Source organism: Crotalus tigris, unplaced genomic scaffold (assembly GCF_016545835.1).
Source record: "Crotalus tigris isolate CLP2741 ecotype Arizona unplaced genomic scaffold, ASM1654583v1 scf7180000024383.4638030, whole genome shotgun sequence".
NCBI classification, from domain to species: Eukaryota; Metazoa; Chordata; class Lepidosauria; order Squamata; family Viperidae; genus Crotalus; species Crotalus tigris.
Genome location: NW_024100553.1, coordinates 1,394,361 through 1,416,663, shown reverse-complemented (window position 1 = coordinate 1,416,663; position 22,303 = coordinate 1,394,361). Strand labels below are relative to the sequence as shown.

Here is a 22,303-nt window from a genome sequence, read left to right as displayed (position 1 = left end):
CTTCACTGATTAGTCTCTGTGAAGCGTCCCCTTGCTTTTTTATGAAAGGCTTTAAATTACAGAGGTTCTCAACCTTGGCAACTTTAAGACTTGTGGACTTCAACTCCCAGAATTCCTCAGCCAGCAAAGCTGAGTTGACGTCCACAAGTCTTAAAGTTGCCAAGGTTGAGAACCCTTGCTTTAAAAGGTGTTTAAATGTCTGCTTCTTAATTAAGAAAGCAAGGTGAGAATGAAAGCAGAAGAAACAGCTGGCAAGGATCTTTTGGTATACTCATAAAGCTGCTCTTTACTTATCTTGACCTTGCTGAGGAAGTGATGGTTGTGTTGATAGATTCCCATGAAACATTTCAGAACCTGAGGAAGTAGCCTCAGAGGTCCAGTCAACAGCTGCTGAAAGTTTTATCAATATGGCCTGCAGCTTTTAAAACATGGGATGAAGGGAAGCCACTGGAGAACAATAATTACTAGTTGCTATGTGGAGTCAAACAAACAAATGCCTGGCTCTTTATAATAGGGAGCTTGGAAGACTCTGAATTGACCCTTTTATCTATTAAGGACAGCTGTCTACTTGACCAGCCAAATGCAAGGTTTTAAGAACAAATATTTCAGTGATCAAATTAGACCAATTATTTTCTTTTAGCCTCCAACCCAAGTCAGAAAAACAATTATTTATGCAACTTTGGCAATCTTTCAAATGCTGCCCGTTATGCTCTACATATTTTATGCATAGTCTCTCTGTAAACAAAAGAGTTAGTGAAAAACCCCAGAAAATAAAAAACAGGCTTCTGATTTTTGTGCTGCAATTAAATTATGAACCAGAAAGTACCAAGATGAAACACAGTCTAGTGACAGACTTCACAATTTTTGTATGAACTCTTTTATATGAATACAACAGGGGCTCAAATATACACCAACCTCATTTTAGACTAATACATTACATGAACCCAGCTCATGTGATTTGGGTTTGAATAAACCAAAGTTAATAAGGGTGTTACAAAAACTAAAATGTTGGGAGAAGCAGATGAATAGAACAACCAAAGTTTGACCACAGAAAATAATGTGTACGTGTAAGAAAGTGAACAAATAAAGATGTCAATTTTGACATCAGACAAGGGTGTTACCTGCCATGTAACAAGGAACATTTGACTTAGTAACCTAATGTTCAACAAATGGATAGCTGATAAATTACATTTGTCAAAGAATGTAAAGGAAGATGGAATAGGTCAAAAAATCCTATTACATGGACACCACTATGTATACAGGGCACTCTTCTCTTTCCCAGTCCCTGTACATCACTTGATCAGAGTACAGTGAGGCAACTGAATACAAATGTGTGAGTAATGCTTACACAATTGTAAACTTTTATAGGTGTATAAAAAGTAGGAATAGGCAACGCTATGGCTTCTATTCCTTCCTTCCTTCTATTCTCTTCCTTTCTAAACATGTTGCAGGAAGAGAGTATTCCCACAAATGTGGAGGAACTGAATATATCTACGTGGATGGCAGTCACTGCTGCCTGGAACTCTTAGGGTATGTGTGAGAAGGTCTATTGATAGCAATCCAGTTGAACTTCACCCACTTTATTTTTACATACCTTTGTCCCATAACATCATATAACAAGCCAAAGGGGACAACGCTTGGGGAAAAAAAAATCAACATACAAGCAGGCATGTTCCACCTTGGAAAACAATCTCAAATTGACAATAATTTTGTTTTATTAATAGCATCCTAGAACAGTGGTGGCAAACCTATGGCACGGGTGCCAGAGGCGGCACTCAGAGCCCTTTCTGTGGGCACACGCACCTCTGCTGCCAGCAGCTTGCACAGGTCCATTAGGCCACCACTGCTATCCGGAGCAGCAGCCCTCACCCAGCACAAAGGAGGCAAAGTGGCCAGCTAGCAAGCTCGAGTAGAGGTGGTAGAACACACCCACACCCAGCAAGCCAAAGGCCACCCTGAGCAGGGAAAGCCGGATCCCCATCGGCACCATGGCTTCCCAGTCCCAGCTAGGATTGTGTGCTTTCCCCCATCTATTCTGGACCTCCTGCCCACCACCCCACCCACCAGAGACCCCCTGGATCTCCCCCAACCTATCCAGCCCCCACAGGCATCTCCCCCATGAGCAACATCAAGGTGGCCATGCCCACCCCAGCCACACACACCCAGTCTGCGATGACCACCGCAGCCATGCACACCCAATGGGCCATGCCCTCATGCTCCCCCTGAGGGCACCACAATGCTGATGTGGCCCTGGCACTTTGCGATAAATAAGTGGGTTTTGGCTTGTGGTTTGGGCACTCGGTCTCTAAAAGGTTCGCCATCACTGTCCTAGAAAGAAGCTTGTGTTTTACCTTTCCTTCCTCTTATACCGCACTGAATCAGGAAAGATCCAACCTGAGTCTCCTCCTAACACTATCCTCCTAACACTATCTCCTTTCCCAGGGCTGAAGGAGTGTTTCTGCCCTTTTTGTTTCTGTAACAGCTTCTGAGTATTCCCACCAAGGTTATCTCTATGGCTCTCTACAGTTAATGTTAATAAGGATGGCAACCCTCACTCTGTAAGGAATTTTCCCAAACATGAATATGCTTATTATCAGAATAAGCTTCAAGCTGTAGGTGAAGGATCATACAAAAATGTTACTACTACAGAGCATTCCTCCCTTTCTGAATTCTCAAACATCACTTAGCTAGAATGCAGCAGACTAAGCAAGTAGATGCTTGCATTTGATATGAGAATATTGCTTAAGCAATTGTAATTAATAAAACACTTCTAGATTAACAGAGATTCTCTGTCTCCCTCGAGTATTTTGATATGGCATAAGCTCCTGAAGTCCAAATCGGTAAGAGTGGGTATGTATGATGTGCACATAAAGCCAAATGCTCTTAGTATGATATTTTGTATGTCCACCAAGAGAGCTTACAGCGAATGCTACCTTGGCTAAATGAATGTAGCTCGAGAGTATAAAACAGCATCATATGCTGATTTTGGCTGGGTTCATACATCCTGCCAAGCCATCGTTTCTTTTAACCATAGTGTAACAGATAAGCCAGAAATGGCTAAATTCACACATCATGCTAAGCCAAAGTACACATGATTAATTGAAGAACAATTTTCTATTTGGGGCATCAGGTATTTCTTATGTAGGTTTTTAATCTCAAGAATTAATAGTTTTATAAATTCACTGTTTGAAAATATTTATTATTAGCTGCCCAGATTTTGTAGAAGCTGGTTGTATACAAATCTTTTAAATCAATATACTCTCAATGCCACTATACTTGAACATTTGCATTTCATTTTAGTATTATTTAATCAAGCGAGTGTGTTTTGACAATGGATCCCAGAATCATGAGATGAGCAAGAATTCACTCCTATGACAACAGAGACTACTTAATGATGCATAAAACAATGATTTGGTGTTTCTCAAGTACCATTTACAATATTTCCCTAAACAGGAGTTCTCTTCCATGCCATTAGTAGAGGAATAGGACTGACTTTGAGAGTTTAGAATTTTCCAGAGCAGGAATGATAGCTATTTTAAACACTGACATATAGCATCAAGACTGAGAGATACAAAAACAAAGGAAAGTTTGTTAGGTCTTGGGAACAGTAGAAAAGAAAAAACAGATTTTTAGAAATAATTGATAACTCATACAGACAGTGAGCAATTAGCTGCTTAAAATGGTTTCCTTATCTAACTTTGCCATGTTGTGTCTTTGGATAACTTTTTCCAATTTGTACAGGAGCTTGACACTTGGGTTAAAATTCCATGTGATCTTCAGCGATTGGAGGACTCGTATCATTGTATTGTTTGAGTTGTACTTTCATCTGGAAATTGTTTCACTACAACTGTTCTTGATTTGGTACAGGGAAAACAGGAAGGACCTGTACTGCTTTAGAAATGGCACCTATAGCTTATTTAGAATACAATAGAATAACAGAGTTGGAAGGGACCTTGGACGTCTTTTAGTCCACCTTCTACTCAGGCAGGAAACCATATACCATTTCAGACAAATCTCTTCTTAAAAACTTCTAGTGTTGGAGCATTCACAGGTTGTTCCACCGATTAATTTTCTAACTATCAGGAAATTTCTTCTTAATTCTAGGTTGCTTCTGTCTTTGATTAGTTTCCATCTGTTGCTTCTTGTCCTGCCTTCAGGTGCTTTGGAGAACAGCTTGACTCTCTCTTCTTTCCTACAAAGATATATGGCCTGTGAATAACTACGGAATAGTTAGCTGGAATGCCTTCTCTGTTTTCGCAAAAATCACCCGTTCAGAAAATAATCTCTAGTCAGCAGCTTTTAAGTCTCAGGGTAATATTGTCCTCAGCTGGTGCCATTTCTAGAAACATTAGGAGATTCTGAGAAACCTGGACAAGTCTCTGAGAGGAGGCTATGTAAATTCCATCTTAGTTTTCCCCAAGCTGGGTGTCCACCAAACATGTGAACTTCCCCAAATTCCCAAATTTCTCAGCAATGGTCATGCTTGCTGGGAATTGTCACCCATATCTAAGAACCCTGTCCTGTCTGGTACAAAGGGAGACTCTCAATCCATAAATGCCAGGGCCAGAAAACATTCAACACATACTCTGAGGCAGGGGTTCTCAACCTTGGCAACTTTAAGACGTGTGGACTTCAACTCCCAGAATTCCTCAGCCAGCAAAGCTGGCTGAGGAATTCTGGGAATTGAAGTCCACACGTCTTAAAGTTGCCAAGGTTGAGAACCCCTGCTTAAGGATCTTGAGAGTAAAATTGTTATCACAGAACACTAGCTGTTAATTGCTGCTGAGCTCTATCCTGGAACCACAGATTAGGCCAGGGGTCTCCAAACTTGACCCTTTTATGACTTGTGGACTTCAACTCCCAGAATTCCTCAGCCACAAGTCATAAAAGGGCCAAGTTTGAAGACCCCTGGATTAGGCTAACAGTCTTGATGGCTCCCTTGTGGTTGGACTTAGATAGACTTTGCTTCCTTGTCCAAATTTGTATTATCTCAACTCTACCTATGTCAGCCTTCTCAGATAGGCCAGGCAGGAAAAATGACTAGATGAGCCATATCTACTTTATTATAAGGCTACATTAACAGAATCTTGCAAATTTGAAAGTCCCGCCTGCACATTTAACAGCTGGATTCATTAGGGCAGACCCTTCCTAAGCTTCGTTCTTTGACTATTAAAACAATTGTGATTACAGGCTCCTGTCTCTCTTGACAGATCATTTCCTAGGCAGCATCTCCTCCCCCTTTCCTCAAAGTTATCTATGCATTCCATTACATCAGTGTTTCTCAACCTTGACAATTTTAAGGCATGTGGACTTCAACTCCCAGAATTCCACCGCCAGGCTGTGGAATTCTGGGAGTTGAAGTCTACATGCCTTAAAATTGTCAAGGTTGAGAAACACTGCATTACATCCTCTTTCAAATTATGCTTTCAACTTCACTCAAGATTCTCCTTAAGTTATTGACTTGGATTCACACATTACACTAAGTTGTAATCTGGGACTTTTAATTATTTCTATCATAAATAAATATTTATCATAAATAAATAATTGAGAACTATGTTGCTGGAGAAGACTCCTGCGAGTCCCTTGGACTGCAAGGCATTCAAACCGGTCAGTCCTAGAAGAGATCAACCCCGACTGCTCTTTAGAAGGCCAGATCCTGAAGTTGAAACTCAAATAATTTGGCCACCTAATGAGAAGGAAGGACTCACTGGAGAAGGGCCTAATGCTGGGAAAGATTGAAGGCAATAGAAGAAGGGGACGACAGAATGAGGTGGCTTGATGGAATCACTGAAGCAGTAGGCATGAAGTTAAATGGACTCCAGAAGATGGTAGAGGACAGGAAGACCTGGATGAACGTTGTCCATGGGGTCGCGATCGGTCGGACAAGACTTCGCAATTAACAACAACAAATATTCTTAGTTAAAAGATTTGCATGGCTCCTTCCAGTTCCTGAAATGTTTGCAGTCTTCCAATTCAACTAATGCATTAATGTAGATTTATTATGTTTATATTTTGTAAACCATTTATTTACATTCTACTGAATTATTAGAGCAAATATTATTTTATTAGCATCTGAGTCCAACCTAATTTCTGTTTTTGTGTATAACTGAGTTTGTCTTTTGCCTGATCAGACTAAACATGTTTCCAGCATTTTTCTTTGACTTCTATCAAAGGGTTTTCCAGAGATCCATTCTGTTTCAGTAATTTTATGCAAGGCTTGGTTTTAACATATAATCCTCCCTCTCTCCAACTCCAGATCCTCCTTGGTAATGAGATCATCAGGTGAAACCTCTTTGTGGACAAGTCTGTACATAGGCAGACTATTGCAATCATTTCTGTGGCACACTTTCCAGCCTCTGGAAATCCCAATAAAAGAGAATATATATGTAGCTCAGGGTTGAACTGTGGAGTCCACAGTGCCCTCTGAGCTTGGTTGTATGCTTGCAGACATTTCATTACCTGACTAGGTAACATCATCAGTGCTTACTGACGTTACCTAGTCAGGTAATGAAACATATGCAAGCAAACAATGAAGCCCAGAGGGAACCATGGACCATGGACATTTCAACCTTAAAAAGAAATATTTCAAACACATTGCAGAGGCCTACAAGAAACATATGTAACCTTGTGATCCATCTCTTGGCTGTTATAATACAAAGCTGGAACCCTATGGAAAATGTAATTTTCTTAAGAATGTAATTTATTTTGCTAAAAAAAAGTAAAATAGGAAAAATAGAAAACCACATACTGGTTTTTCCCCAAAGGAAAGTTTTTCACCATTAAGAAGATAGATAGAGAGAGAGAGAGATAGAGAGATAGAGAGATAGAGAGATAGAGAGATAGAGAGAGAGAGAGAGAGAGAGAGAGAGAGAGAGAGAGAGAGACGGACGAAAGAGGAATGATTTTTTTTCTGTATTTTTTCTTTCTATAAGGATACTTGGCTACATTTCAATATAACTTCTGGAAACAATTCTTTTTCCTGCATCAAAATCATATGGATACAAATAAACATATATAACAGGCAAATAATGTTACAACGTATGGTGATGGCTGCTTCTCTTTATTCAATAGTACCAGTTACCCTAGCATTATAGCTCTTTGCTTTAGATTCTGTGCAAAATTTTCGGATCCAGAGAACCTGCAGACCTCCAGTATCATGCCATTTGTCTTCAACTTAAGTCACTTAAGTATTATTAATAAGGTAATATAATGTTTATAGGAATAGGTAGAGCAGAAATAACACAAATGGTAATGTCACTGACAAGTTAATGAGCTACTGTCATCTCTTCATCACAGACACAGCTAATAACTGTGACAGGATGTTTTTTCATCCAAAAATGTGAAACTGGATATTTCATTAGGAACTTGCTCAGGAATTAAAAACTGGTTTTAAGATGCTAATTTCTATGAATCTATGATTTTGGTGCTCTTTACTTATCTGATTATCTGCTGTGAGTTGCAACTGCTTCTCTGTAATCTCAGGCTTTATTTATGGCCCAGTCAGAATAGGCTTTCTGTATCTACCACTGTAATTTATAATAAAAGTTGGGTAATAAAAGTATACAGATTTGAGTATACTGAAAATATTCAAGGTCAGTTCCCTACTAAACTTCCTAAGTGTAGTGCAATGACCTACAGGTCAGAGATTTACCAGTTGAGAAACTGCTGGCTGAAGAAAAAGTTTGCTGATATCACAGTGATTAAAAAAAAAGCTTCAAGGTTATATATTCCAGAGTTTAATCCAATACTTTCAAAGAATAAATAATGAAGGCCAGTAATTAGGAAATCTGTACAGTGTCTCAGATTCATGATATTTCAAGTACTTTTGTACATATGTGAGCATAATGAAACATGGGTATTAATTTTGTAAGCCACCCAGGGTCACCTCATGGGGAGATGGGTGACAAGCAAATTTAATTAATTAATATGCTACCCTAGAGGATTTCTGCTTGTCTGACTCAAGACAGGTGAGGATTTGGACCTATCAGGAGGTAAAGCAAGAGGCGATATAGTGGTAAATGTTCTCTGCTAAAACTTCTTTCTATGGACAATCTGCACACCGAAATTAGAACAACTCCACTCTTAGGAGTTTCCCAAAAGTTAGCAAAAACTGGTCCTTCTAACTGGCCCGTAAGATGACTTGCAAAACCACCGTTGCCTATTTTACTGAATGTGTTAATATATTGTGATTGTTATTGTCTGCAACTAATTATATTTTTCTCCCAAGACTATAGGCTGCCCTCCACTGCAGCTGCAAGCCTTAGGAAAAAAATAGATTTGGAGTAAGATGTTGCAGAGATGTTCTCTATTTATATTCTTTTTTGTCACAGAATCCAAAGCATAGCATAGTCCTAGTAAAAGTACATTCCTAAAATATCTAAGTATTACTGTACAGGGAACATCTGCAGTTTTATTTGAAAGTAGGCTCTGATCAACAAATATTAAGCTTGCTGTAGATCGAAACAAAAATATAATTAATTTCAGAGGAACAGCAGGAACTGCAAGGGAAGGGAAGCAGAAACAGAACAAGTAGAACATCGACTACAGTGGTCCAAGCCAAATTGTTTCTTTTCTCCTTTATTTAAAAAACAAAACTACACTTACACTCAGAATCTTACAAAAGGAAGGGGAGGCAGAAAGATGCCTGGATAGGTGGACTTAGAAAAATGGGGATCAACCTCAGAGAGCTACTTCTGGGAAATAAATGTGTCTGGATATCCCCACAATGGAAACCATTTTTTAAGTAGACGAGCCTATTCCATCCCCCTCTATGTTTCCCCAGGCAGTCATTGTATAATAACATTTCACTTCTCATCCAAGAAGCTTCTTCAGTTCTGACTGTAGGCAAATGGAAGGATTTATATTTTTGCAGTTATCTTATGATTAGCACTTTGAGAGCTAGTCATTAGCTCTCTGAGAGTCGTTGATGCCACTTGGGGGTTTATCTGCATCCTCAAAGTCATCTTAATCAAAGTGCAAATGGGTGTGTAACCTTCTTGGGACTGCTGAAAGGACTGTATTGTAAACAGGAGATATCCTTCACTCTCTGTTGAGGGAAGGCTGTTCAATTTTGATATAGATGGCTTCTTTGACTCTTGTTTCAAATGAAAGAATGCTAACAACCAGATGACTGCAGAGAATATAAATCCTACCATTCCCCTCCGGTCAGTTAGAACTGAAGAAGCTTCTTGGATAAGAAACAAAATGTTTTCAAAGAAAACCCCCCAGAAAGTCCAGTTGTGTTTTGGAAAAAGCACCATTGGAGCAACCATGACCTGGATGTTTGAGAATCTCAATAGACATTGTGTAATAACATCCGCAATGTGTTCTTTAGATTCCAACTTATAAACTAACCCTAAGAAAATTGTCTCATTTTAAATAACACAATGTTGTAGCATATAATTTTTGAACTCAGGTTCAAAACTGCATGATACATTACTTCCTTTCTTCCCAATTCTTTACAAATGTCCTCTCTTTACTGGTCAGTTTTAACCAGAATATTTTACTATTTCTTAATATGCTTAATTACAACTAATTCTCCTTCAACTGAGAATTGGTACGGTATTTCCAATTCTACTTGGGATGAATGCCTACAGATTAAAACCGCTTCAAGAATATAACTCTTCTGTTTCAAACATCAAACAGAGACAAAATTGAGTGGAGCTGATATTCTGTCCATCACAATCAGAAAGAAATTATGAAGAACAGCACATTTAAAGAAGTCTACCAATCAAAACTATTATTGTCAGAATATCAAAGGCAGCCAAGCATTAACTAACATAAATCAGTGTAAAATCACATTACTAAAAGCATGGTATTGATATACAGCATCTGGTCATCAAAGTTATTTTTCTCCCAAATAATCTATCTGAAGTAAATATTTTCATTGCTTAAAGAAGCCTGTTATTGAAAAATTGTACCATAACTTTGCAAATTCAATTTTACACAGATGGAAATATGTTAATATTTTGCATAGTCATTCCTATACAGATGGAAATTTATCAATAATGAGGCATCCCCTTATGTCTTCATTTTACGTAGAATTAAGATGTTTTATAGTTTGACATATGATGTTACGAAAAGGCAAATGATGGAAAACTGTCCCATATTTCAGGGAAAAGCAAACAGAAACTCACTGGTTATTTATAATGAAAAGTTTGGTCTAAAATCTGTAAATCATTGTCACAGGACTTTTTGTTTTTTTATTTATAATATATATGTTTAATTTTTCAAACTTATGTATTATGTTTGTGCAACTGCCCACCTTACAAAAGCATGCCTCTAGGCAGTGTACAACAATTAATTAAAAAGAAAAACCAATACATTTACAAAAGCGGTCATCTTTTAAAACTACAAAACTATAAGTATCTCTGAAGGAGATGGGCAGCTTAGAAATAGGAAATATAATGAATAAATAAATCCTATAAAAGCACATGAGCAAGAGAGGAGGATACTAACTATAATAAGGAAGACATTGAAAGATCTCCCGAGTCCCCATACCCAAACTATTCAAAGAAGCAGGTTGCCTTTTATTTATGATGACAGCTGGCATCAGAGTTTCCATTGCTAGGCAAGACTATTGTTAAATGATTCACACCTGACATTTTTGTCATGGTTGTTAAGCAAATCACTATAGTTGTTAAGTGAATCATGCGGTCATTAAGCAAATCCAGTTTCTCTCATTGACTCTGCTGATTGGGAAGTTTGCAAAGGGCGATCACATGACTCCAGGACATCTCAGTCATTGTGAATACATGCCAGTTGCCAAACACCCAAATTTTAATCAAGAGAGAGTGGTGATACTGTAACGGTCGTAAGTGTGAGGACCAGTTATAGACCAAATTTTAAAGTGCCGTTATAACTCTGATCAGTTGCTAAATGAATGGTTGTAAGCAGTGGTGGGAGTCAGCCGGTTCGCAACATTTCGGCAGAATCAGTAGCTAATTTTTTTGTTTCCCAGGCCCAGAATGGACTTCCGGAAGTGGCATCCACACAGAGAACTGGTTGTTCACATAAATGAATCCCACCACTAGTTGTAAATCAACGTCTACCTGTAGTCACAGAAGTGGACATGCCTCCCCCATTAGAGATATTGGAAATTTCTAGACATTTGTGAGATTTGGAAAACATGGAATCACGTTACCTACTTTTGCTATTTATATAAACTATGTTTTGTTGATAGTCCAAGTACTCAAAGCACATGTCAGCTGGATCCAAAGAGCTAATAACAGGAAGCCTATTAGTAAGGTTGTACTTAGTTCTGTCTCTCTGGGTTTTCCTTTTTTTCCTGTTGACACTCCTTCCAGCATTTCTGGTTTAATGCTAATGTAGCCTGACAGCAATACAGGCATACAGACAATGGTCAAAAATGCTATGGGATCTGAATGCATAACATACCTCAGGAAGTCTAGGACTGCAGCTAAAAGTGATTATGTGCAGCAAATCGCCAACAGTAATATAAATCAGCCCCCTAAGTTCTAACATATTAGCTAATCATTGGGCAAGGGATAAAAGAATAATGCCAAGAATATATGCCAAAAATATATATACCCAATGTTATCCAAGAGCATTAAGGCTTTTTCAGCTGCCCAGCTAAAGAAGCAGGCAGCAATATAGGAAGATGCCAGAGGCAGATGATCCCTTTAGTGGCAATAGCAAGGTTCATTTCATATTGTATAAGAAAAGGCACTCCTTTAATTGATCAAGAAAACTCTTTGTACAGACAATATAATATAGGAGCCCTGGTGGTGCAGTGGTTAGAATGCAGCTAAACTCTGCCCCCAGCCTAGAGTTCGATCCTGATGGGCTCAAGGTTGACTCAGCTTTCCATCTTTCTAAAGTTGGTAAAATGAGGAGCCAGATTGTTGGAGTCAATATGCCCTGGGGTCGTCTATAAGTCTGAGTGCTATTGCTACTGTACCATACATATAAAGTGACTGTCTTAATATATAAAGTGACTGTCAATACAGCATTGGATGATGAATCTCTCAGGTCAGATGGCATTCAATATGATACTGAGGAAAAAAATCTGAGATCTTTCAAAACACAGCTGTACTTATGATACAGCTAGATTAAAACTTTCGAGACTTCCAGGTGCTGATTGTTGCCATACAAGAAAAGAAAATCCAAAGCTGCAAAGATAGAATTATGGTGAAAACGTAGAATGTAAGAAGCACAAACATGAGAAAACCCAACATAATGAAAAATTAACTCATTCTTCTACCTATTAGGCATCAATGAATTGAAATGGACTGGAATTGGGCGGTTTCTGTCAAAAGATTATACTCAGGACACAAAAAGGTGTGTGCAATTGCTTTCATAGGCAGGAGGGATATAGCAAATACAGTACTTGGGTATAATGCAGTCAATGAACGAACACTATCAGTGGAGCTTTGCAGACAATTTAAGTTGTCTAAGTCTGTATCACAACCACTGTAAAAAAACAGAGAAGGTTGCTTAGTTTTCTAGTCGAGTGCAATCTGAAATTCACAGAACATGCAAAAATGGTGTGCTGCTCATGAATGGAGACTGGCACAGCAAAGTTGGGAACAGTAAGAAAGAAACCCCCATTATCATATTTGGTTGTGAATGGGGTTGCACTGTCCCAGACAGACCTGGTGTGTAATCTGGGGGTTTTCTTGGATTTACAACTCCTGGACTCACAACTCCTGACTTCATATTGTGCACCAGTTATACCCATTCCTGGACCAATGGGCCCTTTTCACAGTCACCCATGCCCTGGTCATCTCTGTTTGGACTATTGTAATGCACTCTACCTGGGGCTGCTCTTGAAGACTATCCAGAAGCTTCAGTTGGCTCAAAACACAGTGGTCTGCATAGTTTTACACAAGCCCAAACTTGCACATGTATCACTGGTTGCCAATTTGCTTCTGGGTACAATTCAAGCTGCTGCTTATCACCTTTAGAGCCCTACATATCTTGGGGGCAGGTTATTTGAAGGACCGCCTCTTCCCAGTGACAGGAACTGAAGGGGCAGGTTGGGGACAGATCATTCTGGAGAAGGTCTATTGATCTGATTGTTAAAAGATGACACTGACTTGATAATTAGATCAGTTCTAAATCACGCATACAAAAAGTGCTGAAGATTAGCCACACAAGCCCCTTCATGCCATCAAAGTAGGCAGGGATCCAAAATGTGGCCTTTCCTATAAGTTTTAGAGGAATTTTAAAAGGCCATATCAGTATTTGGCACACATTTAACCTCTTAAAAACTCAAGGCCTCTCCCAGAAAATTGTACTCGTTTGGGGTCCAGACTATTTTTTTATATGTGACCCTCGCTATGCTGGGGTCCTTCAAGCCAACAGGAACTGCCAATTCTCAAACTTCATATCTAAAAATATAATTCTTGTAAGTTTCCACTTTCTGCTTTTTCCCATCCACTCTGTAAGGAGGTATAGGCTTAAACCAGTGGTTCTCAACCTTTTTAATGCCGCGACCCCCAACTGGTCGTAAGTCGAGGACTACTCAACCGGTCATAAGTTGTGGACTACTCAACTGGTGCAGCACCATTTGCAGAATGGGACTTTTGGCAGGCTCAGCAGGGCAGAGACAGCCTGGACAATTCCTATTGGCTTTTGAAAGCCAATAGAATTAGACTCTATTCAAGAGCCAATAGAATAAAAGGGAGTAGCACAGCTAAGGGAAAAATGGCAGACTGCATTGTTTGGCGACCCCCATGAAGTGGTCGTTCGACCCCAAATGGGGTCCCGACCCACAGGTTGAGAACCCCTGGCTTAGACAAAGGAACAGGGCTCTCATGTATATAACAGGAGCACTCTTGGAAAGAGTATGAAGATCTGAATTACGGTAGTTGTTCTTTGACCCCTTGTTACTTCACAAATACTGCAGAGGGAAATCTACTTTCAAGGACAGCTACTTGTCATTGGCTCAGAGTAAAATTCCTGTGGTGAGGGAGGAGGAATAAAATATATACCCTCCATTATTCTTTTATATGCGGTATACATGCAATAGCCCTATTATATATGAAGCTATATTGTTCCAGTTTGCTATATTCAGCATAAATTTCTGAAGAGCACTGACACGACAATATGTTTCATCAAACATTAACCCTGCAATTCTGTCTGAATTAGTGCAATCCTCTCTGAATTGGTGGCTAATCACTCTAAAATAAATGGTATTCTTCCCTTTCACAGAATTATAATACATATCTACCTATATCCTGCAGTTTCATGATACCAGGTAGTTTTTTTTCAAGGTTCAAATGATTAGCAGAAATACGGAATATTAAATATTTAAAAGTAAAAAGCATGAGAAAATTAAGTCTTCAGAGCAACTTTTTTCAGAAAAGAACCATTAAATGCCTATTTGTAAATATTTAATTTGAATATATTTCAGTATTATCAGTGGTTATAATATGGTTATCTGTAGCAAGATGATACGATGTAAATTCATATATGAGACACTATTGTGCAAATCTTTATTTCTATCACCCTCATTCATAATAATACCCTATGTGCAAATGAAGAAAACAAAAAAAAGTTAGTCTAATATAAACTATTATACATTTTCATGAGGATACAGCGGCCTTGGTGATATATCAGTCATGATTCATTAGTTAAAGTTGAGAATTCTGCCTACACAATTACAAAATCAAGGCAAAAACACAAAGTGATTCTTTAGAAAAGGAATTCAATACTCTAAATTTTTAAGGATTTTTCACACATATGTTTGCAGCCAGATAGCACTTGACCTGTATTTACAAAAGGAGACTCCTCCAGGAGTATCTGGGAGACAGCATACTTCTCTTGCAATTACACTGAGTTACCCATCTTATATTGCTGCACAGCAGTATATCATTGGTTTATATTGCTTTATAACTCAAGTTATAAATTGTTTAGAATGTATAAAGGCACTTCAAATTTATAGTGGAACATGAAAAAGAAGAAACATTTTATCATGTTTGTAATATGTGCAAAAAAACGAGAAAATTATGAGTTCAAATGTGTACACTGATTCAGAGGGCTTTAAAGATTAAGATCAGATGTTTTTCTTTTGGGATCAATGGATAAACAGTTGGAAAAAAAGTTATGGAACTTTATTCTCATACACAATAGCAGTGAGATTATTGTACGCACAAAGATGGAAGGTATTCAGCACTACCCACAATGGAGGAGTGATTGGTGAAGTTGATGGTACTTGCTGAGATTACTAACTTGAATTCTTTGATCAGAGAAAAAAAAAATCTATGTTTATTGATAATTACGAATTCCTTATGGACTTTTTGCATGAAACAGAAAAAACAATTCATTTATGATTGATGGTTTTGATTATTAGACAGGATAGATTATAGAAAGAAGAAAGTTATGTTATGACCACCATAGAGTAAGAAATATACTTATAATTATACTTATAACTGCTGTAAAATAGATCAGAAGTTATAGCTTTGTATCTTTTTTTCCTGTTTTTCTTTTTTCTCCCTTTTATGCACATTTAGCTTTTTTCATTTTTTTCTTGTTTTGCATGAGTTTGTATTCATTTTAATCTTAAAATAAATTAGTAAGATTAAATAAAATAAAACTTAATTGTTTTCCAGAACTACTATTGCAGCAAACACAAAACATTTTGCACCCAACCTGATTATATAAGATCACATTTGAAGAATTCAAACATCTGGTTGAAAAACTATTTTATTCTGGTACAAACCAGTACCATGGACTACTATGACTGAGCAAACTGCACCTGCCAATTTCAATAGCAGCCACAGTTAATTGGGGGATGTGTAACTTCTAACAAGTCAAAGCCAAGTTAACAGATTACTCTCTTCTACTTACCTCCGCCATATGTAGCAGCCAACATAATTGAAGAAACCCATGCAATCTCACTGTATGATGTACCAAAGAAATCCTGGATTTCTTTGAAGAAGATTGCTATTCCTTTGGGGAAAGCATATGAAAATCCAATGGAAATGAACGCTCCAAAAACCACTGCCCATCCCCACTGGCCATCTGGAGGGGTATGGGCTAGACCCGTGTCTGCTGGAGGTGGCATGTCAAGACTAAATTAAGTTCCTTTAAGCACTTTTCTGGAAACCCTGAAAAACAAAGTGTACACCCATAATAAGCTAATGACACATTCTCATAATTAGCTTGTTACTTTGGCATAACGTTTTCTTTTCTCTCTATGCACTGTATTTCTGAATGGTGGCAGCTCCTCTAATACACAAAACAATGGCTAGAGATACCTCTAGAAAACTTATTTTCGATAAAACGTTTATTCTGCAGCATGTATCTGACTACAGGTATTGATGGATTGTTTCTGCCCTTTAGCTAGCTTCATGTAACTTTTAGGATTCTCAAAATCATAAAAAATAATCTACAAGAACATGAAATGATTTATCTGTGGAGTTTATCTGATACTTTCAATGCAATGTTCTATTCACATCCCATATAATATCCTAAAAAACTATATTGCAGTCATAATCACAGATTGGTTAGAACACCTTCTTCTGGTACAAATCATTGATATTTTTTTTCCTCTTGGTGCCTTCAAATCAACAGTGATCTCAGGTAACAAGTTCTGGACAAGTTCATTAAGTTTTCTTGGTATGGTTTTTCAGAAAACCTGGCTTGCCATTTCTTCCTCCCTAAGGCTAAGAGTGATTGGCCCCAGATCATCCAGATGGTTTTGTGCCTAAGGCTGAACTAGAACTCCCAGCGTCTGGTTTTTAACCTGATGCCTTAATCACTACAGACTGTGATTTTTAGAGCATGTGAATCCTGCTTACAGACTGAAATTTGTCATATGAGTAAGGGCTAAGGATTTAAAACATATCAGAACTGTACAAAAAATTACCTGCAAGACTAATTTTAACATCATGTGCCCATACAATAACAATAACAATAGCACTTCTATACCGCTTCACAGTGCTTTACAGCCTTCTCTAAGTGGTTTAGAGAAACAGCCTATTGCCACCAACAATCTGAGTCCTCATTTTACTGACCTCGGAAGGATGGAAAGCTGAGTCAACCTTGAACCAGTGAGACTCAAACTACTGAATTGCTGGCAGCCGGAAGTCAGCAGAAGTAGCCTGCAGTGTAGTACTGCATTCTAACCACCAGAATTCCAGCTAAGTGGCATAGAAATTATTCATCGGAAAACAAATTAATCATTAGCTTTTAAAATAAATGGAAATGCCCGGACAAAAACGAACAAGAAGACAAGTTACTAGCAGTGGGAATAACTCCTCTAGGATGGCAACATTTGAAAAGTATTTATATTAAGAAATAAATGATAAGTAATAAATTGTCCTAAGCATTAATTCTCTGATATTAACCATGCACTTGATTAAACTGTACAATAGAGAGAGCTTGGGAATAATTATGACTTTTTCCAATTAACCCTTACACAGAAAATCCATACATGTAACAAAAACGCCATCCATATCAACAAGGGGCCTTCAGAACAGGGACAGGCAAAAATCCCTTCGGCTATGTGTCCTACTCCAAGCTCCTCTGACCACAGGCTAAGGTGCTCCAGATAATTCAGTTTAATTTCCAGAGGTGGGCTACATTTTTTCCATCTCTGCCAAAAAAAAGACAATTCAATCTTCATGAGGGAGTAGCCTGAAAACAACAACCAACTTAATAAGATCCCTCTCCTCCCAATTCAATACCATCTCACACAGTCACAAATATTACTTCTATACTGTGTCCTGCAGAATATATCCAGCTGATGACAGGCTTATAATAAGTTAAGACATTGTCACGGTTGTCACTGTGGCCTGAAATTTCAGTTGGTGGAAGCATGGGGAATGAAATAGTTTGGGATAAATGCCTTGCGGGTTTCTTTTAGCTCTGTCATATAGATTAATATATGGGTTTGCTGGATTCTTTTCCACTTTGTTTCTTTGTGTTGGCACCTAATTAAAAACATTCATACTCATCTTTGGAAAGCTACATAGATTTCTTATTGATGGGGGGAAAAAACATCCCTGCCCTCTTTTTGTATTGGACTGCATACTTATGCAGACAAGGTTAAGAGAGTTTTACTCTATCCATTTAACTATTCCATAAATCAGGAGCCAAAACTAAAATAAATTAAATTAAACTGGTTTAATTTCTACACACACACACACGTGTCTTCTAGAGCTGTTGTGGCACAGTGGTTAGAATGCAATATTGCAGGCTAATTCTGCCAACTGCCAGCAGTTCAGTTCTCACCAGTTCAAAGTTAGTAAAATGAGGACCCAGATTGTTGAGGGCTGACTTGCTGACTCTGTAAACGGCTTAGAGAGGGCTGTAAAGCACTGTGAAGCGGTATACAAGTCTGAGTGCTATTGCTATTCTAGTAATTTGGAAACCCATACCATCTTCTTCAATGATGACCATTGAAAGCTATGGGAAAGGATATAGAATTTTTATTTATCTATTAAATTTATTTGATGCCCATCTCACCATAAGAAGACTATTTATAGGCCTTACCTATTTTTTCCCCTTTTCAGCACTTGTTTGCTTTTCTAAAAGTACTAGTTTAAAAATGATAGATTGCCTTATAGAAATATTGTACAAATATTTTTAAAACTTGATTACGAGCATAGACATCCACTTCTAATTACCATGATAAAAAAATGATGACACTACACACAAACACAAAAATCACAAGCTTTGCATCACAACGACATGATACACTTCTATCAATTGTTCTCCTGCCCCCAGTTTGGATGCTGAAGTTTCACTAAATTTTGAGATCAATTTAATTGGATGTTTGGGGCTTTTTTAATGCAACAATTCACTTCAAAGGATGTGGCTAGAACAGTGGTTCTCAACCTTTTTAATGCCGCGACCCCCAACCGATCATAAGTCGAGGACTACTCAACCGGTCGTAAGTTGAGGACTACTCAACTGGTGCAGCACCGTTTGCAGAATGGGACTTTTGGCGGGCTCAGCAGGGCAGAGACAGCCTGGACAATTCCTATTGGCGGACTGCGTTGTTTGGCGACCCCCGTGAAATGGTCATTTGACCCCAAATGGGGTCCAGACCCACAGGTTGAGAACCACTGGGCTAGAAGAATGTACATTAGGTAAATAGAAAGTCTGTTAGCTCAATGGTAGAACATTTGTCTAGTTTTAGGGTACTGAGATCACTTTCTATACATGGGGCTTTCAGAGAATCTATAGAAAGACATTCCAGATTTCTATTGGCATCATAATAGCTTATGTGAACTAACATCAACAACAAAATGCTATTAATTAACTTCAGAATCAGTTATTACTTAAGACCCAAAGGCCATGTTAAAACTAGTTTTGAGTCTCTAGGCAACTGCTCCTGAACAAAGGAAACTGACCAAAGATGTAAATCAAGCTGAAACCTGATGCAATCAATTTGTGTTTTCCCCAAGAGCTGCTTCTATAACTTCTTTTTTCATACTCTTACCTAAACATCTGTGCAATTTCACAAAGGAAGATGACACATGAGCTGAATTTCATTGTAAATATTCATGTTTAAACAAGTGTTTTGCAAATATAACAGAGACCTGATTTTCATGCACAATTACCTGCATGTTATTTATATTATTTAAATATAAGTAACTGGATAGTAAGACACAACAGCTAGTGGCTGATTATGACACAAAATTAATCAAAGTATGACCTGCATAGTTCTTGGATGGGAGACCACTAGGAAAAGCCTTGTGAGACAGAATGGGAAGTTGAAAAAAGCATCCTAGAGCAGTGATGGCGAACCTTTTAGAGACCGAGTGCCCAAACTGCAACCCAAAACCCACTTATGCATTGTCAGGTGCCAGGTAGGTGTGGCCCATTGGGTGGGCGTGGCTGCAGTGGTAATAGCAGACTGGGTGGAAGTTGAAATTGACTGATTGATTGAATCTTATTTTTTTTGTACACGGAGGCGGAGGCCTAAAGTGAAAAGGTTTTATAAAACCCAGCTGAAGGCCTAGGACTGGGGCGACGGCGCGCGTACCCACAGAGAGGGCTCTGAGTGCCGCCTCTGGCACCCGTGCCATAGGTTCACCTATAGCTGACTGCATCCATAGACAGTTAAAAACTATTCAGCTAGTCTCCAGATTCTAGCTTTACTTTCTAAAATTGAAATCAATAGAGGTCATAATCCTAAAATAACAAGATTTTTGTATTTCCAGATATTTTGGAGGAATACCTACACAAAAATGCACACAAGTCACAAGCTGCCTTTCTTTACTAACAACATGGTTTCATACCAAAACAACATGGTTTCATACCAGTTTTGGCCTATACTGCTATACTGCTATATTGAGGTATTGAGGCGTGTCATCTGTTGCCTGTATTTGGAAATCATTACACATGGGTAGATTTAAGCAGGTAAAACAATGCAGAGTAGCTTATGCCTCTCAACGATGCTTCTACAATGCAGCCCAAAATCAACACATAGTTCCCTTTCCCAGATAGAAATAGTTGTTGCCAAAGTGGCTAGAAAAAGACACTTTGGGGAAACATCGCTGAAAGGCATAAACTACTGTTTATTTATTTTCATCCTGCCTTTATTATTTTGTATAAGCAACTTGGGGCAGCAAATATATCTTAATACTCCATCCTCTTCCTATTTTCCTCCACAACAACCCTGTGAGGTGGGCTGGGCTGAGAAAAAATGACTGGCTCAAAGACACCCAACCAGCTTTCATGCCTAAAGCAGGATTAGAATTCATCATCCCATGGTACTCATCCTCTAGTTCAGGGGTAGGCAACCTTGGCTCTTTTATGACTTGTGGACTTCAACTCCCAGAATTCCTGAGTCAGCATGGCTGGTTCAGGAATTCTGGGTATTGAAGTCCACAAGTCATAAAAGAGCCAAGGTTGCCTACCTCTGCCGTAGTTGCTAGCCTGGTGCCTTAATCACTAGAGTAGAAGACCTTTACATAACTTGCTCAAGCTTGATTAGAATTGGTTAAATGTTCTGGTGATTATATAACTCCAAGCCCATGTAGCTAATTTATATCATCCAAACTCAGTAAATATATCAAGCAAGTTATCTGAATTGAAAAAGGATATGGAAAGTAGGAACCCTCGTTTGCAGCAGCAAAGTTGGAATCCTCTACGGAGGTTTTGCAATCCAGTTTAGCTGGTTAAAGATGGGAGTTGATCCCAACCCCTCTGGGGGCTCTCAACTTGGCCCATGCATACAATAATATCAACTGAATTAATAATTAATAATTGGATGAATTGCCTGTTAGGGCAACCTGTGGATAAAATTCATTTATCCCCTCTAGACCAAACATGCCTCGATGTGATGGGCACATGCTACTCTGTAGCAGATGGCGCTGTCAAAGGTTGAATCGTAGCCTCTGTATGCCCTAGCCATGGTAACAGACCACGCTGACGATGTAACAGTTCCTTCGTTTCTCGAGACACACCGAGTACACACGTAAACGCGCGCTCTGCACACCCGCAGGACAAGCTGGCTGATGACGCTAGCCCACGAGTCCCGGCCCCTCCGAGTTCCACGTGTGCATAAAGCGCTCCAGCTGGTCCGCAAAGCTTCCTCCGCTTTCCCTGACTTTGAAACTGGGGGGAAAGTTGGGCGACTGTGGCGCGCTTCTCCCTCCCCACCTCTCGCAGCCTCTGCTTGGAGCCGACAGATAGACGGGCGGGCGGGCGCGCGCGCGGCAGGAGTTCTTACCTCTTTCTTCAGGCCAGCCAGAAGTCTGCCTGAGCGCGCTGGGGACCCGAGGAGCCCGGGAGGGGGAGGGGCGGAGAGCCGGAGAGGCGGAGTTTGAGTGGGCGGGGAAGTCAGGGATCTCCCCTCGGCTCTGCATCTGATGCAAGAAGGGCGAGCTCCTCGTGTTCTTTCGCCTCCTTGGGGAGAAATCTTGCCGGGTCAGCGCGCACGCCGTGCTGCCTTTAAAGATCACGTGAGGTACTAATATCACTCTATAAAGCCTTAGTAAGACCACATCTAGAATACTGCAATCCATCTTGGTCTTCACGCTATTAAAAAAAAGGATGTTGAGACTCTGGAGAGAGTGCAGAGAAGAGCAACAAGGAAGATTAAGGGGCTGGAGGCTAAAACATAATGAAGAACGATTACAGGAACTGGGCATGGCTTAGTCTAGTGAAGAGAAAGACCAGGGGACACATGATAGCAGTGTTCCAATTTTGGGCTGTCATAGATAGGAGGGGGTCAACCTATTTTCCAAAGCACCTGAAGATCGGACAGGAATAACTGATGGAAACTGGTCAAGGAGAGATGGTTGGAAAAAGGAGGCTGCAGGGGAAAAAAGAGGAAGGTTGGCTGTCCCAAAGGGTGCATTTTCTAAAAAGTAACTGGACT

The 22,303-nt window shown here is 39.2% G+C and overlaps 1 protein-coding gene across 3 annotated transcripts in view; it reads right to left on the bottom strand.

The window, feature by feature from the left end:
- Nucleotides 1–21,803, bottom strand: part of LOC120301426 (monocarboxylate transporter 2-like) — a 32,301-nt gene extending 10,498 nt beyond the window's left edge. The window contains exons 1-2 of one of the 3 annotated variants that reach the window (XM_039328653.1): nucleotides 21,653–21,733; nucleotides 15,814–16,073 (exon numbers count right to left, since the gene is read on the bottom strand). In XM_039328653.1, coding sequence (XP_039184587.1) covers nucleotides 15,814–16,030 — 217 coding nt within the window. In that variant the 5' untranslated portion in view covers nucleotides 16,031–16,073; nucleotides 21,653–21,733. Of the gene's footprint in view, nucleotides 1–15,813; nucleotides 16,074–21,652 lie in introns of those variants that run through there. The other 2 variants (XM_039328655.1, XM_039328654.1) reach the window with 2 other exon arrangements.
- Nucleotides 21,804–22,303: the final 500 nt, after the last annotated feature.